This window comes from Barbus barbus (assembly GCF_936440315.1).
Source record: "Barbus barbus genome assembly, chromosome: 21".
In the NCBI taxonomy this organism is placed as follows: Eukaryota; Metazoa; Chordata; class Actinopteri; order Cypriniformes; family Cyprinidae; genus Barbus; species Barbus barbus.
Window position 1 is genome coordinate 16,995,501 of NC_136749.1, and position 18,120 is coordinate 17,013,620.

Genomic DNA, 18,120 nt, shown 5'->3' on the forward strand with positions numbered 1-18,120 from the left:
ATTTGAAAGTCTTTAAGTTTTCATTTTATTCAAATTTGAAAAACATCCCAACATTTCTGGAAGTTGGGTTGTACACAGCTACAGATTCCCTTTCAGAATGTCCATGTAAATAAAACCTCGGAGTGTCCATGTAAATAAAAACCTCACTTTCAAACTAATTATGTCAGTGGGGATACAAGAAAGTGGCAAAAGGGGGACCAACTCCATATTAACGTCTATGTATTTAGAATGCAAATTGTAACTGTCAGGTGTCCCAATACTTTTGTCCATATAGTGTATATTAGGCTCTCTGTATAGTGTATAAGTTCTATAGGTGTGTCTTTGTTACGCTAACTCAATGTTAGCTCTTTATATCACCTACATGATTGACAGCCATCAGGTGAGGCTCCATAGCTCAAGCACTGGTCTTGTAAACTAGGGGTCGCAAGTTCGATCCTCGCTGGGGCCTGTTTGGAAAACTTTTGAAATGTGACCTGAATTTGGGTTAAAGGAGTCATTGGATGCCCATTTTCCACACATTTATATGATTCTTTAGGGTCTTAATGAAAGTCTATAACATAATTTCTCAATGGTAGTGTAAAACAATGCCCTTTTTACCCTGCCAAAATCAGTTCTGCACACAGCTACAGTGTATGTCTCTTTAAATGCTAATGAGCTCGTTGGATCATCGCCCCTCTCTTACATGGGGTGATAATCCGTTCTTATGAGACTGTTTACTTTAGCCACATTTAGCCACAGAACTTGCTAACTAGCACATTATTAGAGGAAGGCGATTTGCAAAGATTCATAAAAAAACCTTATACTCACTTCTTCTGTAGGTGAGGCTGGATCACAAATGATTCGCACAAACATAGATGCGTTTAGGTAGATCGGGGACGCATTCCCTTCAAAAAACAAACAGAACCCACTGCATCTTCAGCGGCTCAGATGTTGAGAATAAATGACGACTGCTATGTTCATTATTACATCCAACAGCAAAACTCCTCAATCGCTTAGGAGACATTCTTGTCTACCCCTGCTCTGGCGCCAAAACAATGGCGGACCGATGACAGCTCACTCAGGGCAGGTCAATACTAAAACACTAGTCTCAATCAACTATTGTGGGAGGGGCCTGGGTCTGTGTGATGCCACACAGCAAAGAATCTGAGAACGGCTTGATTTGAGAATGGGGATATTATGCATAGGGATAAAAAAAAGAAAAAAACACTGGGTGAATTTTTATCATTATAGGGTGGATGTGTACAAACACTGCCAACACACATTTATATTCAAACAACATGTAAAAGTGAATTTTGCATCCGATGACCCCTTTAAAGAGCACTAAATACTGCATGACCTACTACAGTCATTTGGATGAACATGAACCTTCACAGAAGGAAAAATGGGACTCTCAGTTCTGTAGACCAGGGGGTTACTCGAAAAAGCAGGTTATGTGACATACCCGGGTATGTTTGAGGGTCAAGTCAAGTCAAGTCACCTTTATTTATATAGCGCTTTTAACAATGCAGATTGTGTCAAAGCACTTAACAGTATCAAATTGGAGGATAGAGTGTCAGTAATGTATAAAAATAATATTAAACACTCAATTTTCAGTTAAGGCATTTCATTATTGAATTCAGAGATGTCATTAGCTCAGGGTAAGCGAGTGGATAACTTCAGCTTTCCGTTCCAAAATCGGAGGTTACTTTCAAGGTATGTACAGGTGCATCTCAATAAATTAGAATGTTGTGGAAAAGTTCATTTAATTCATTAATTCAATTCAAATTGTGAAACTCGTGTATTAAATAAATTCAATGCACACAGACTGAAGTAGTTTAAGTCTTTGGTTCTTTTAATTGTGATGATTTAGGCTCACATTTAACAAAAACCCACAAATTCTCTCAACAAATTAGAATACTTCATAAGACCAATAAAAAATTTTTTTTTGTGAATTGTTGGCCTTCTGGAAAGTATGTTCATTTACTATATATGTACTCAATACTTGGTAGGGGCTCCTTTTGCTTTAATTACTGCCTCAATTCGGTGTGGCATGGAGTTGATCCGTTTGTGGCACTGCTGAGGTGGTATGGAAGCCCAGGTTGCTTTGATAGCGGCCTTCAGGTCATCTGCATTGTTGGGTCTGGTGTCTTTGATCTTCCTCTTGACTGATAAATTCTCTATGGGGTTCAGGTCAGGCGAGTTTGCTGGTCAATCAAGCACAGTAACACCATGGCCATTGAACCAGCTTTTGGTACCTTTGACAGTTTGGGCAGGTGCCAAGTCCTGCTGGAAAATGAAATCAGCATCTCCATAAAGCTTGTCAGCAGAAGGAAGCATGAAGTGCTCTAAAATTTCCTGGTAGATGACTGCGTTGACTGTGGACTTCAGAAAACACAGTGGACCAACACCAGCAGATGACATGGCTGCCCAAATCATCACTCACTGTGGAAACTTCACACTGGACTTCAAGCAACATGATTCTGTGCTTCTCCACTCTTCCTCCATACTCTGGGACCTTGATTTCCAAATGAAATGCAAAATTTACTTTCATCTGAAAAGAGGGTTTTGGACCACTGAGCAACAGTCCAGTTCTTTTTCTCCACAGCGCAGGTAAGACGCTTCTGACGTTGTCTCTGGTTCAAAAGTGGTTTGGCAGCCCTTTTCCTGAAGACGTCTGACCGTGGTGACTCTTGATGCACTGATTCCAGCTTCAGTCCACTCCTTGTGAAGCTCTCACAAGTGTTTGAATCAGCTTTGCTTGACCGTATTCTCAAGCTTGCAGTCATCCCTGTTGCTTGTGCACCTTTTCCTACCCAAATTCTTCCTTCCAGTCAACTTTGCATTTAATATGCTTTGATACAGCACTCTGTAAACAGCCACACCTTTCAGTAATGACCCTCTGTGACTTACCCTCTTTGTTGAGGGCATCAATGTTCGTCTTCTTGATCATTGCCAAGTCAGCAGTGTTCTCCATTATTGTGGTTTCAAAGAACAAGAGATACCCGGAATTTATACTGTAGGGATGGTCATAAATTGAAACTCAAATGTAAATATTCTAATATTTTGAGATACTGATTTTTGACTTTCATGAACTGTAAGCTCTAATCATCAAAATTAAAACAAAAAAACTTTTGAAATGTTTTACTTTACATGCAATGAATCTAAAATATATGAAAGTTTAACTTTTTGAAATAAATTACAAGAAAAAAATGAACTTTTTCATGACATTCTAATTTATTGAGATGCACCTGTAAGTAACCATAGTAACTTGCTCTCTGAAGATAACCTGCTTCGGAGCAGGTTATGTTCCAGGGTTAGTTCACTTCAGCGCTATCAGCACACGCGTGATCTACTGACGAACCTTCAGTGGGCGTGACACATAGCGCACAACATTATATAATATTACAATATGTAATCTAGCCTATTATATATATTTGTATGGTATGTTAATGATAAAGCGCTAATGTAAGTAATAACATTAAGTAATATAACATAAGTAATATTATTTAATAAATAAGGTAATATTATTCTAATAAAGTTAATATATTTATTTTATAGGCATATATAACAGTTATCTGTATAAATTATAAAACACTATGACAAGGTAATGTTTAATTTATTATATATATTTATTACATTTTATATTATCATCTCACACATGGATCGGCATTTTCTATTTAGTATTTCTATAATAAAAAATACATATCTGATATGACTTAATATATAATTAGAATCGAACAAACTATATAATTCATATTCTCAATGATTAAAGATTAACTGAAAAAAATAAATAAAAATGATTGCACAATCATCAATTAGGTGGCAATGTGCACTAAGCATGTAAACTACCATTGAACAAAAAAGAAAGAAACAGCATGGTGCGATTTTTCTTAGTGTCAATCTCCATAGTGACTCGTTGATTCGTCGCTTTGTTGAGAATGGCTTGAGTCTTAACCAGGAACATACTCTGAGTTGAATTAACTTTCTCCCGGACGCGTTTTTACCTACACCCCAGGTAATCAGGCTATGGTCCGGGCAGGCAGCAAAACAATCTTAAACAAGAAAACAGTCCAGGGATCAAAATACGAAGGCACTGAAACACAGAAACTGGAATGTTGACGAGTCAGCCATCTCACATTCACCATTATAATGAATGAATATTGAAAGATATACAAGCGTATAACTTGCTGTTGTAGACGCACACAGTCAATGTGCTCAAAGATTCGCAGACCGTTCCAAAAATGGCGGATGGCTTACGTATCGCGGCCCATAGAAACAGTCGATAATGAGGCATCTAGGTATATAGCTCTATGGAGCATACTACCAAACTTCAGCCACGAAACTGACCAACTAGCACATTATTAGGAAAGGAGATTTGCAAAGATTCATAAAAACCCTTGTACTTCTTCTGTAGATAAAGCTGGATCACGAATGATTCGTGCGAACATAGATGCATTTAGGCAGATCGGGGATCGGCGCATTCACTTCAAAGCGAAAGTAATTTAATCTTCTGTGTCTTCAGCGGCTCAAATGTCGGAAGTAAATGATGACTGCTATATTCATTATTACATCCAGCAACTTTAAAAACTTCAATCGCTTAATCGGAGACATCTTGTCTTCCCCTGCACTAGAGGTGGACAGCTCTCTCAGGGCGGGTCTAAGGTAAGACGGTCTTGTCAATCAACTCTAGTGGGAGCGGCCTGTACAGAACTACGTCATTCTGACAGGGCTCTCAGAACAGCCTGATTTGAGAAAGGGGATTTTTAAAAAAACACTGGGTGGATTTTTATCATTATAGGATGGATGTGTACACACACTTCCAACACACATTTATGTTCAAACAACTTGTAAAGTGAATTTTGCATACCATGACCCCTTTAAATTACTTCTAATGTGAGACAGCTGTGAACTGATGATGAGATCTGATTAGAGACAGGTGATGCAATAGATGAGGTGTCCAGGCAAAGGATTATGGGAAATGGAGTCCGGGGTGAGTGGTAAAGGGTACAGGATGGTATTTGGATCACTTTAAGATCAACACCTTTTACTGTACAATGCAGTATTGAAGTAGTTTTACTGTCTAATTTTAAAAGATAACACTTTTCCAGGTTTGTTGGTTTATTTTTTTCAATGTGTCACTGTATCACAACACACAGCTCCAACGTCATCGTCAAATTTGCTGACGACACAACGGTGATAGGCCTGATCACTGACAACGATGAGACGGCCTACAGAGAGGAGGTGAGAACCCTGACTAAATGGTGTCAAGAAAACCACCTCTCACTCAACATCGACAAGACCAAGGAGCTGGTGGTGGACTTCAGGAGACAGAGCAGAGAACACACACCCATCACCATCGACATGACACCTGTGGAGCGAGTAAACAGTTTCAAATTCCTCGGTGTTCACATCACTGAGGATCTCACATGGTCCGCTCACACAGATGCAGTGCTGAAGAAGACACACCAACGCCTCTTCTTCCTGAGACGGCTGAGGAAGTTTGGAATGAACCCCAGCATCCTCAGATCATTCTACACCTGCACTGTGGAGAACATCCTGACAGGCTGCATCACCGCCTGGTTTGGAAACAGCACCGCTGGCAACCGCAAAGCTCTGCAAAGGGTCGTGCGAACTGCCCGTCACATTGTTGGAGGTGAGCTTCCCTCCCTCCAGGACATCTACACCAGGCGGTGTATAAAGAAAGCCCGGAGGATCATCAATGACTCCAGCCACCCGTCCCACAGACTGCTCTCTCTGCTGCCCTCAGGAAGACGTCTCCGCAGCATCCGATCCCGCACTAGCCGACTGAGGGATAGCTTTTTTCCTCAGGCTATCAGGCTAATGAACAGTCAAAACTAATATACCTACAGCATAATCCCACTTTACAGTATACGCACTGCACTTTAATCCCATACAGTTCAAACTGGACTACCAGTACACTACTGCACAAATACAACAATCTTTTTGCCAGCACCGGATACCATCCAATGCACATCCATGACATTTGCACATCCGGTTTATATATAATCTGCTGCATCTTCGCATATTACTGTATGTATATAACGTAGAATGTGTACTACATACTGTGTATAATGTGTATCGGTAACTGTATGTCTGTCTAATAGTACACTGTGTGTACTGAGTATATGTATGTGTATATTACACATTGTCATCTGTATAAGTCTGTACGTATGTATGGTAATGTCTATATGTAAATTGTTTTTGCAGTGTCTGGAGCACGCTCTCAAGAATTTCACTCACGAAGGCACACGTGCTGTGGTGATGTGACAATAAAAGTGATTTGATTTGATTTGATTTATCTCATGATATCGCACAGATTTTTGCTTTGTTAAATTCAAGAAGCAGTGGTTTATTATTCAGCACAGTCAAACTCATACCCTATAATGAGAAGCTCCTTTAACACAATTATTTTATACAAGTATTGTTTTGAGGAGATTCTGAATTGTTTTGTTTTGTATCTCATTTGTAAGTCACTTTGGATAAAAGCATCTAATAAATGGCTAAATATAATGTAAATGTATATTTTCCAGAGATTTAATGCCACAATAAAAAGGTGAGCTGTCTGTTGTGTCTTTCTTTGTGAACGCAAACTCTCTACAGTTCTGAATGGTGTTCCAGAGGCCGAGAAAAGTTTTGAAATATGAGCTGTTCTGAAAATTACCCTGGGCTGTAGGTGGCAGTGACAGTGTATAGTGGAGTGACAAATCAAGCTTACGGCCATAAAAATCCAGAAGTAAGAACTTATTAATACCTCAAATGTCAGAAAAGGAACATGAAGTAAGATGCTGAATTGATCAGTATAATTCAACTTGTGCAGTTGTTTAACGAATTCTTGATTCCCATACTCACTCCCTTACAGGAAAAACTTGATTAAAATCAACAAAAGAAGATTCAAAGAACCAAACACACCAGATAATCACTATTAACTCCACCCTCTTTCAGAAAGTATCAGGAAACATTTCTCTATTCTGTGCCATAGGGTGACTTATCTCAACTTATCTCAACAAAAGCAAAAAGGATTCAGTGATGTAAACAGAAAAACGTTGAAAAAGGATTTTGTATTTCTGCTGGACTGAGAATCTATTAGAACAAACAGCAGACCTGCTGATTCTAATGGTTATTTATGAAACAAAAGAAGAGAAAGTGAAAGACAGATTTGAAAGCTGGAAATGGCTTTCGTGAAAACAGTATCTGTGGAAGATCTTTCTTGTCCTGTGTGTAGTGACATATTCAAGGCTCCTGTTATCCTGTCATGTAGTCACAGTGTCTGTAAAGAATGTCTTCAGAAGTTCTGGGAAACCAGGAATACTCGGGATTGTCCTATCTGCAGAAGAAGATCTTCAAAACTCGGCCCTCCGTGTAATCTGGTGTTAAAAAACTTGTGTGATTCATTGACAGAAGAAGGCGCTTCAGGGTCAGAGGAGGTCTGCAGTCTCCACAATGAGAAACTCAAACTCTTCTGCTTAGATGATGAACAGCCTTTGTGTGTTGTGTGCAGAGATTCAGAAAAACATGCCAATCACAGATTCCGCCCCATCAACGAAGTTGTTCCATCTTACAAGGTAGGACACATTCTCTTCTTTACTAGAAGTAATGATAACACTTTATAATAATGTTCAGTTGTAAGTCATTTATAAGTGATTAGTTAATGATGAACTAATCCTTTACAAAACATTCATAAGTGATTAATAAGTGATATGCTAACAATATGTGTATGTTTTGTTAATTAACTAATCATTTACAAAACACTAGTATGCATTCTTAAATGATTAATAAATGATGTTAATATTTTTATCTGTTTTGTAAATTAAGCTATAAATAATTTATGTGTGATTAGAAGTGATTAGATGATGATGATGAACTAATCATTTACAAATCATTTACAAAAAACAGCATCATGAAATAATCAAACAGATCCTTAGTAAATGGTTAATAGTTAAGTTACTAGTTAATATATTATTAATCACTTATAAATGATGGAAATGTCTTCATTGTACTGTTAATCAAAAACAAATGAAGACTAAACCATTAGTAAATGATCAGTATATAATTCATGTATGTTTTGTTAAAGTTGTAAGCTGGTCTGTTAAAAAGCACAAAAATTCAATTATGCTAAAACTTTTTTTTTTTAAGAATAATAAATGATTTGCTGTCAAGTGAATAAACATGTAAATGACTTACAGTCAGGGGATTCCAGTGGGTTGTGTTAACAGCACAGACTTGTGTTCTGTGTGGAGTGTGTGGGATCTAGTGATAATGTGAATGGGTTTTACCCTCCACTCAAGTGAACAGTGTTAAAATAATCCATGTGTGTCAGATAAAACATCTGTCTACACCCTCACCAGTCAGCCTTTACATTGCAGCACAGGTTATGTGTGTGTACACAATGGCCGTTTCTCAATACCAAGTTCGCAGAGTCTGGACTTCCGTCCTTTCGAGTTTGGACTTGCCAAGTTCGACTCAGAAGAACGAACTCTCGAGGACGGGAGGACGAACTGAATTCTGGGTTATGGCCCGTATCAAGTCCGCACAAGTCACCTCTCGATGCATCCTCGGTAAAAGGGGCGGATCAAGAACACATCCGGGGATTTGAACTGGACTTGGCTAGATGTGAACTTTGAATTGGAACAGTACTTGGCAGCGACTGATGACGTTTCACAAGTCCACAAGAACACAAGTACAGACAAGTACGCATATTGAGAAACGGCCAATGATTTACACACACAACCTGTAACCGGAAGGTTTGTAAAATATTTACAACTGATGAGTAGTTTACACTAGATTAGGGGATGCAAAAAGCTTTGTGAATGATTTATTCATGCATTTACACAACAGGTAGTGTGTACAGCAATGTAAAGGCTGACTGGTGAGGGTGTAGACAGATGTTTTATCTGACACACATGGAGTATTTTAACGCTGTGCACCTGATGTGATCTTCAGTGAAGGGTAAAATCAGTTCACATTATCATTAGATCCCATGCACTCCACACAGAACACAAGTCTGTGCTGATGAGAGAAAGGGTTTAACACAACCTACTGGAATCCCCTGCTATTTTTTTAAGATAATTTACGGCAGATTTGTAAATCGTTAGCATATTGGTTAATAATCAGTTGTGAACGTATAGTCATGATTTGTAAAAGATTAGTTAATCATGAACTAATCCCTTATAAATGACTTACAACTGAACATTATTATAAAGTCTTACCATAAAATGTATCCATGCACAAGTGCCTAATTTGCACTGTATATGCTTATACAGAAACTGATCAAACAGATTTTCACTGTTTCACTGTTAAATTCAAGGAGCAGCTCAAAACAGCACTGACGTCCTTACAAGAGAAGCTTAAACACACTGAAAAAATGAAAGGAGAGTATAATAAAACAGTTCTGCAAATCAAGGTGACTAAGAGTCAAATGCCCAGTTCTTTTAACACAGTTTATATGGACAAAACATATTTAATCTATATAGTATAAAAATGCAGAGGTAAACTTCTCTGTTTTTATGTTCAGACTCAGGCTGAGCACACAGAGCAGCAGATTAAAGAGGAGTTTAAGAAGCTTCATCAGCTTCTGCAAGATGAAGAAAAAACGGCAATCACTGCACTGAGGAAAGAGGAAGAGCAGAAGAGTCTGATGATGAAGCAGAAGGTGGAGGAGATGAACAGACATATCTCAGCTCTATCAGACACAATAAAAGACATAGAGGAGAAGATGAACGCCAGTGACGTCTCAGTTCTACAAGTGAGAACTGAATATTTGTTCTTTTGCACAAAACAACTTGATCATTGTCCAGCATAGTCAAACTCTCACCCTGTATTGAGAAGCTCCTTTAACACAATTAATGGAAATATGGATGGTTAAAGGAGATAATGAATTGTTTTCTTCATATTTTGCAGCATTTTAACGTCACAATGGAAGGGTAAGTGAGACGTTGTGTCACTTGTGTCTTTGATTGTGAACTCACTACACTCACTGCAGTTCTGACTAGTGGATGTTATTGTTTTATCCAGAGCCCAGAGTTCACAGCAGAATCCACAGATGCTTTCAGGAGCTTTGATTGATGTGGCAAATCACCTGAAAAACCTGACCTTCAGAGTCTGGAATAAGATGCAGGAACTTGTTCAAAACAGTAAGTCTTTTAAAGAGTTAAGATGTAACAGACATAGTGTAAACTTATGCAAGGTCCTTGCTTAAATTCTCAGTGTCACAGGAACATTTTTATGGGCAGGCCCCTTCCTCATTGGACCTCAGAAAAACATTCCTCTGAAACCCCTGACTTCTGTAAATAAATGTTAAAAAATAAATTAAAAAGATGATCTGCCAAAAACAGTACTCACCATAATCCCAGTAGACTGCCAGCAAAATGTTTCAGCAATAAGACAGGCATTTATTAGAAATAATGTTCACTTCTGCTATTGAAATCGTCTGAAAAAAGTATATGTTGTTTGTATATTTGTTTTTTCCCCAAGTAGTGCTGGTTTTCAACAGTTGCTTAATATATGTTCTGATTATGGAATTAGATATGATGTGCAATACAGTACAAAAAAGAGTGTTGCCATGATATGTAGAACCAAAGAACATAGAGATTTGAATTTCCCAGATTTTTATTAATCAGGGCAGGTGTTAAATGTACGTACCACTGCAAAATATTTAGGTCATATCATTAATAATGAAATGAGTGATGATGATGATGATTTGTGCAATGTCGTAAGTTATATGCTCAAGCAAATATGTTGATGAGAAAATTTGATATGCGTTCAGATCAGGTAAAGATAAAACTTTTTAGAGCATATTGTACTTCTTTTTGTACTGCTCCTTTGTGGGTTAAGTTTAAGAAAGAGAGCCTCTGTAAGCTTCAGGTTGCGTACAATGACTGTATGAGGATCCTGCTGAAAAAAACAAGATGGTGCAGTGCAAGCGATTTATTCTGTAAGGCAAGAGTACAATCATTCCCTGCTTTAATGAGAAATTTGATGTATAAATTTATTTGTCGGCTGGACAATTCACATAATAATATTATAATGTTGTTGACAAATCCTAGGCTTACTGAAGTGCGATATCAGTCCTCTATGAGGAAGTATTGGCATAACTCTTTTTTAATGTGTACTGTTTTGGTTTGTATTGTCTGTCTTTTGCTAATGGAGCTTGAGTCTGGAAATAAAGTTGAACATATATTTCCTCAGCTCCTGTGACTCTGGACCCAAACACTGCACATCCACGTCTGATTCTGTCTGATGAACTGACCAGTCTGAGACGCAGCAAGACACAGCAAATGGTTCCTGATAATCCAGAGAGATTTGATAAATATTCTTGTGTTCTGGGTTCAGAGGGCTTTAACTCAGGAACACACTTCTGGGATGTGGAGGTTGGAGACAATTCATGGTGGATTATTGGTGTAACCACAGAATCAAACCAAAGGAAGGGAGCAGATTTCTTTAATACCAGTGTCTGGTGTGTTTGGTACAAAGATGATGAATATTTCTCACAGTCTCCAGAGATCCCCAACAACCCCTTTTCAGTTAAAGAGAAGCTTCAGAAGGTGAGACTGGAGCTGGACTGGGGGAGAGGAAAGCTATCATTTTGTGATCCCGTAACTAACAAACATTTGCGCACACTAACAACCATTTTCACAGAGAAAGTCTTTCCATTTTTTTATAGTCGTGATGAAACCTTTCCTCTAAGAATATTACCGGCTAAAGTGGTTGTTGGAGTCCAGTCCAGTTTGTTGGAGTGATTTAACTGGGTGCAATCAATCTTGGTGTGTTTGTGACTGATCTTCAGTCTTGAACTCGTGAGTGAATCTGTTACAGTAAATTGAATCTGAATTCTTCAGAATTCGTTATCAAAATGAGAGTTGTAGTTTAATGCCATATTCATTTCTTGTATTGAGCATCTCTAGTACCACTGACTTGCTCTTAACAAGTCTAACTTCAACCCCATGGTCAAGACGCTTAACACTTTGTCACTTTTTGCATGTTAAGTTTTTTTTTCAGTCTCATTCTGCAATTGGGACTGGAATTGATCACCCTAGTGGTGAGGTGATTAAACGAATCATCGTCTGATAAGCCATTCAAAGATAGGGTAGGCAGTTTCTGAGCTATTAGTGTCACCTGCGGTAACCTAGTAGGCTACACAAATAAAGTAATTTTCTAACAACCATTGTAAACCCTCCTTTCGTGCATCACACTTCCCCCAACTCAAACATCACAAACACAGATATTACAGGTCTATAAAGTCTATTAAAAAGAAGGTAAAAGTTGAGTGCTTTCAATACTTTTAACTTCAAGAAGAAACAATGCAAGTTTGTCATATCCATTGAAACCCAAACATTCCAACAAATTTCTCCATCTTCTAAACCCACTGCCAATGTTTACCCTTGTTTTACCCCACTGTCTTTCTCTGTGTATTTTAGCAAGGAAAATTCATTTATTTTTCTACACCAGCTAAACACCCCTTAGTTCAGCCTGCTACAGTAGCAACGCCCCAAACTCTCATTGGCTGCAGGGAGATATGCAAATATATAGTTTGACAGGCAAGTTGGACATTCCGAACGAATGCAATGATTAGACAAACATTTTATGGTCTGAGCCTTCTACTGAAGATATATTTAGACCACTTTAACTGTTGATTGCTATCAGGATGTCAAGAGATTTTCAACCATTTTATATTATAAGGCAGACTCCTCTGATGTTTTTACTCTACACAGAGACTGTATTGCTTATTTTTGGACAATTTTTTGTGTAATAAATTTACAAACAAATTTAGTCAATTGGACTCCACATAAAACAGCAGCAAGACTGTTGTTCTGTTTGTTAGTTAACCATCCAAGTCTCCAAGGATTTAACAGAGCTATCATGATGTGGGCTTACTGTCTAATTTTGAACGTTCAGAAGGGTTTCTAGTGTGTTGATTTATTTTCTCAATGTATCAGTACCTCATAATGCTGGTTGATGGCGGCAAAACAAAACGTATCCAGGAATCAGGTGCTACAGTTTGCATTGTGTTTGCAGTGTATAGTTTTAACTAACATACAGTTACAAATATAGGTGATCTCAGATGATATTTAGTCAGAAATAGAGAATAAACTTTAAGTAGTTCACTGTAAACTGTTTACAGACAATCTAATGGAAAAGGGGTCACTTTTCTTTATATTATGGTAACCAATCAATTTTACAAAGAAAGAAACCATAAACATCCACAAGAACCTGAATTTGTTCTGATGCAAGTATGTTAGTTCTTTATATCCTGTAGCATTCAGCATTCAGTCAGCATTTGCATGTGTGTTTTGGGGAGAGTTTTCTGTTTGGGCACAATGCAGGCGGTTTTATGGAGAGCCAGGTATCTGATCACTACATCTGTACTGCAGTTTAGTCTGCAGTTTGCCTAGGACACAGATACAAGCATCATTAAGTGTGGTTATAGAAATGAAATGTTACATCAAGTCTATAAATTTTGTGTCACAGCTTCAAAATATTTCAATAATATTTTTTCTACATTATTAACAAAACACAATTTACAACAAACTTACCGGTAGACCTGAAATGTCTGAATACTTTTTAGCAGGTTTCATAGAGGAAGGCACATCTATGCTGCAGTCTGACCAAAAAAAAAAAAAAGACTTTGGGGGATTTGTACATTTTCAAAGTAAATCAACACATTGACACTCTGACATGACACTTAAGATACATATTCATTTACTTACATGGTCTGGAATTATTATTCCAATCATGTTAAAAATATTGATTTAAATACTGTTATAAAATACTGATTCATTATGTTTTGTTATTTTTGTAAATCAGACTCACAGGATCAGTGATTTTTTTCAGGGCAAAATATGACATAATATTAAAATATGAATTAAAGGTGAGGCTCCATATCTCAGTTTTTGTAAAGAGTGTCTTCAACAGTTCTGGAAAACCAGCAATACTCAGGAGTGTCCTGTCTGCAGGAGAAGATCCTCAAGAGATGAACCTCCGTGTAATCTGGTGTTAAAAAAAACTTATGTGAGTCATTCACAGGAGGAAGCGCTTCAGGGTCAGAGGAGGTCTGAAGTCTCCACAATGAGAAACTCAAACTCTTCTGCTTACATGATGAACAGCCTTTGTGTGTTGTGTGCAGAGATTCAGAAAAACATGCCAATCACAGATTCCGCCCCATCAACGAAGTTGTTCCATCTTACAAGGTAGGACACATTTCTCATGTCTGCTACAATAATGAAATCATAATTGCTTAAAAAGAGGAAAGTCAGAGCAATTTTAGGTTTATTACTTTATTAAACCAGTGTATCATTGTAATACCTTATGATGCTGATAGATGGCAGTAGAATAAAATATATCCAGCCATCACGGCTTCAGTGAATTGTTTTGTATATAAATTGTTTTGTATATTTTCCAGATATTTAATGTCACACTGGAAAGGTAAGTGAGACGTTGTGTCACTTGTGTCTTTGATTGTAAACTCAATCTCACTACAGTTCTGACTAGTGGATGTTATTCCAGAGCCCACAGCAGGATCCACAGATGCTTTCAGGAGCTTTGATTGATGTGGCAGATCATCTGAGAAACTTGACCTTCAGAGTCTGGAAGAAGATGCGGGAACTTGTTCAAAACAGTGAGTAGTGTAAACATACACAATTTTCAACTAGACTCACATGGCCTAGGAACAGATTTATGAAGGTATCCTCTTCTACTCCAGGCTCAATGAGCAGACTATAGAACCCCCACTGCCTGTAAATAAATACAAAGTGAATTACAATTACAAAGTGAGTCTATCCATAATAGCACTGTTCAAAATCAGAGGAAACGGCTGAACATTGTCAGCAATAGTATTTATCAATAATACCATGTTCTCTCACACTGGTTAAATAAGCATCAGAATAAAAGCACGTTGTTTGTATCTCTCTTCAGCTCCTGTGACTCAAGACCCAAACACTGCAAATACACATCTGATTCTGTCTGATGATCTGACCAGTCTGAGACACAGTGAGGTGCATCAACCAGTTCCTAATAATCCAGAGAGGTTTCACCCATATGCCTGTGTTCTGGGTTCAGAAGGATTTAACTCAGGAACACACTTCTGGGATGTGGAGGTTGGAGACAATTCATGGTGGATTATTGGTGTAACCACAGAAACAAATAAAAGGAAGGGTATAGTTTTCTTTAAAACCAGTGTCTGGTGTGTTTGGTACAAAGATGGTGGATATTTCTCACAATCCCCAGAGAAACCCAACAGTCCATTTCCAGTTAAAGAGAAGCTTCAGAGGGTGAGAGTGGAGCTGGACTGGGACAGAGTGATCCGGTAACTAACAAACATCTATGCACAATAACAACCACTTTCACAGAGGGTGTCTTTCCATTGTTTCATTGTTATAATGTAGCCTCCTCTCTGCAAATATTACCGGCTAAAGTGATTGTAACAACAGAAAATCAGTGAGAGATTTTGCAAGATTACTAGACTGTTTACAGGATAACACTCGCTTTGGGATAAACAAAACAGCAAATAATTGTTATTGCTCTTTTTCATATCAGCCTCTTGTCATTTAGTCATATGGGAGTGAGTAACAGTAGTGGTTTTTGAAATATGTACCAAATCCTATTTGTTCTGTAGCAAACGTGCTACTGGATGATTAAATGTTGCAATTGTTTGTTCCATAAGGCAATGAAGAGTTGTATGAATACATAGTAGAGAGCTTTTGATAACTGTTTATATGCCTTTTAAATCATCTCAATGGTGTGATATAATTGTCTCCTTACTTAAACCGATCACCTCTTCCTCTTTACTAGTTATATCACAAAATAAACATGAATGACCATGAGAAGTTATTTTGTTTCAACCACAGAATGATGTCAATAAACACCATTTTTCAGGTACAAGTTTTTTGTCAGACAAAATGGCATATTCACCATTATGATAGGTCAGATCGCCTGTCAGTCAAACTCCTGGCGAATGGTCAATTGTTATTGGCAACCGTTTAAGTTTTTTGATTGATTGAAGTTAAATTGATTAAATTGAAGTATTTGACATTAAAGACAACACCGACACAATTATTAAGGTGGTGATAAAAATGCCCCTAAAAATCCATTTCAGGGGGCAAAAATTGCCCCTTAATGGAAAAGTTAATTTCTGACCCTGTACTGTAATATTAATTAAAAATTACTCATGGTACTGAATCTGCCTTGATAATAAAGATTTAAATGTTCACCCAACTGTAGTTGTTTTCAAACCCATTATCAGTAAGGCCTTGAACTCCTGAATGACCTTATGCTCAAATTAATCTAATTCTTCTGCACTCATAAGTTATATGTTAACAGCATCTCCAGTACCAAAATTTTCCTTATAACAAGTCTGACTTTAGCTCTAACTCCATGGTCAAGACGCTACATACTGTATACCTTTGGTCAATTTTGCTTGTTATCATCTAATTTAAAGGAGTTTAGTTTACAATGCTCCCTTAATGTTGATTAATTTAAAAAGTTGAGGCTTTCTTGATTATAATAATCTGTGAGAAAATTTTTGTTGCTTTTTCTTCACTGTAAATACCTCATGATGCTGGTAAAAGGCAGCTAAATACAAATATGTGACAACACTGTGCTTTGTATTGTTATTGGTTTAAAAAAGTTACACATACTCGTGATCTCAGATTTCATTTTGCCAAACAAACACAAGAATTCAAGTAGTTCATTTAAACACCACACTGAAAACCTAAATGTAAAAAATCTTAACTATTTTGTGGTAATCAATCAAATTAAAGAAGGCAACTATAAACATACACAAGGAACAGGATGTGATATAAGTATGTTAGTCCTTCACATCCATTGGTCAGTCAGCATTTAAAAGTGCATTTAGGAAAGATTTATATTCTCTCTCATGGCACAATGCAGGTGGCTTTACGGAGAGCCAGGTATCCAGTCACCACATCTGTGGGCAACTGACGGATGTAGGAAAACTCTTCTGTCGAAGCAAAGTGCAGTTTAGTCTGAGGGTCAGTGTAGTTTGCCTGGGACACAAAGACACAAACATCATTAAGCATAGATAGATAACACTACTCTCATTATATAATTATTAACAGACAACATTCTCCAACAGACTCACCGTCAGACCTGATATGTCCGAGTACTTTTTAGCAGGTTTCATAGAAGGAGGCGCATCTATGCTGCAGTCTGACAGACAAAAACAACAAAAGACATTTAAATGCTGACAAATTAAATCAACATACAGAAACATTTAAAGTGCATAGGTTTACTTGCATGATTTGACAATTAGATTAGATGTCTGTAATATTATTTTGACAGTTTTAATATTAGTCTGATTTAGTCAGAAGTGCTCTTTTGTAAGTCAGACTCACAGTTAGGATCAGTGATTTCCCAGGGCAGTGCTTTCTCTGCTGCTAAAATCTGCTTCAGATTCTTCCACGTCCGATTCTTCTTCCCTGCTGCTGCTCCACCAATACCTGAGTGCTAGTGAAGGAGGAAGAACTTATTAATGTATTGAACTGGAACACAGAGCATTTTAGACTTTATTCTAATCTAGAACAATCTTACCACAAAGTTGGGGTTTTTAAAAGGAAGACATTTGGTAGTCTCTACATCAACAGTCCCCACTGGTTTTCCTTCAGAGGTCGACTCCACTGGAGCAACCTGTGACAAATGCTGCACCATCAGTGAGAAACATAATGAAGCAAAAAACGTAAACGGTAGACATGTATATGGCTAGAGTTAATTCTTTACCGGAGCCTGAGTAGTTGAAGGCGCAGGTTGTGTTTTCTTCTTTTTGCTGCTGCTGCTGCTGTTGCTGTTGTTGTTATTTGGCTGCGGAGTTGTGTGGGTCGCGGGACTGACGGATCGTTTCTTGCTCCGGGCCTGAGCAACTAACGCCGCCGCTGTCTGAGCTTTACCCGCCGGGAGCGCCGCTGGATTTAATTCCCTTGCTTTTGATACTCCCGGTTCAGAAAAGGCAGACATTTGTCTTCATTGACTTTTAACAATCATAACCTGAAATGTTGTAAACACGTTAGCCTGCAGCTCTTCACAACATCCCGTTCACCCGGAAGTAATGAGAAAGTGACAGACGGTTTTATTCCGTTGCTACACTCGATATCGCCCGATGGTTCCGATGGTTGG

General features: G+C 37.9%; 3 protein-coding genes across 4 annotated transcripts; 2 read left to right on the forward strand and 1 right to left on the reverse strand.

Moving 5' to 3' along the window:
• The first annotated feature begins 6,950 nt into the window (after positions 1-6,950).
• LOC306887585 (zinc-binding protein A33-like) lies at positions 6,951-13,603 on the forward strand. The gene is made up of 6 exons (XM_079445439.1): positions 6,951-7,562; positions 9,305-9,400; positions 9,512-9,742; positions 9,898-9,920; positions 10,012-10,130; positions 11,185-13,603. The coding sequence occupies exons 1-6, from the start codon at positions 7,170-7,172 to the stop codon at positions 11,733-11,735; spliced, it is 1,413 nt and encodes a 470-aa protein (XP_079301565.1). The 5' UTR covers positions 6,951-7,169; the 3' UTR covers positions 11,736-13,603.
• Positions 13,314-15,805, forward strand: LOC306887812 (zinc-binding protein A33-like; the record flags this gene model as incomplete). The annotated part of the gene is made up of 4 exons (XM_079445820.1): positions 13,314-13,339; positions 14,120-14,183; positions 14,500-14,611; positions 14,908-15,805. 4 exons carry the CDS (start codon positions 13,314-13,316, stop codon positions 15,300-15,302), a joined length of 597 nt encoding a protein of 198 aa, XP_079301946.1. The 3' UTR covers positions 15,303-15,805.
• A 771-nt stretch (positions 15,806-16,576) lies between these two features.
• On the reverse strand, positions 16,577-18,065 carry LOC306887592 (INO80 complex subunit C-like). Of its 2 annotated transcripts, none has more exons than XM_079445449.1 (5): positions 17,728-18,065; positions 17,542-17,649; positions 17,346-17,457; positions 17,093-17,160; positions 16,577-16,997 (listed from the first exon to the last, which is right to left on the reverse strand). In XM_079445449.1, the coding sequence occupies exons 1-5, from the start codon at positions 17,959-17,961 to the stop codon at positions 16,866-16,868; spliced, it is 654 nt and encodes a 217-aa protein (XP_079301575.1). In that variant the 5' UTR covers positions 17,962-18,065; the 3' UTR covers positions 16,577-16,865. The 2 variants fall into 2 exon arrangements, with proteins under 2 accessions (XP_079301575.1, XP_079301576.1); XM_079445450.1 differs by having other exon boundaries at positions 16,591-16,997; positions 17,542-17,637.
• Positions 18,066-18,120: the final 55 nt, after the last annotated feature.

What these genes read in the sequence shown, in the direction of transcription:
- LOC306887585 (XM_079445439.1), top strand. Translation starts at nt 7,170, where the DNA reads ATGGCTTTCGTGAAAACAGTATCTGTGGAAGATCTTTCTTGTCCTGTG. An exon ending in AAGTTGTTCCATCTTACAAG is followed by an intron (nt 7,563 to 9,304) that starts GTAGGACACATT and finishes GTTAAATTCAAG; the next exon opens with GAGCAGCTCAAAACAGCACT. An exon ending in AAACAGTTCTGCAAATCAAG is followed by an intron (nt 9,401 to 9,511) that starts GTGACTAAGAGT and finishes TTTTATGTTCAG; the next exon opens with ACTCAGGCTGAGCACACAGA.
- LOC306887592 (XM_079445449.1), bottom strand. Translation starts at nt 17,961, where the DNA reads ATGTCTGCCTTTTCTGAACCGGGAGTATCAAAAGCAAGGGAATTAAAT. An exon ending in CTTCAACTACTCAGGCTCCG is followed by an intron (nt 17,650 to 17,727) that starts GTAAAGAATTAA and finishes CTGATGGTGCAG; the next exon opens with CATTTGTCACAGGTTGCTCC. An exon ending in CGGACATATCAGGTCTGACG is followed by an intron (nt 16,998 to 17,092) that starts GTGAGTCTGTTG and finishes TTTGTGTCCCAG; the next exon opens with GCAAACTACACTGACCCTCA.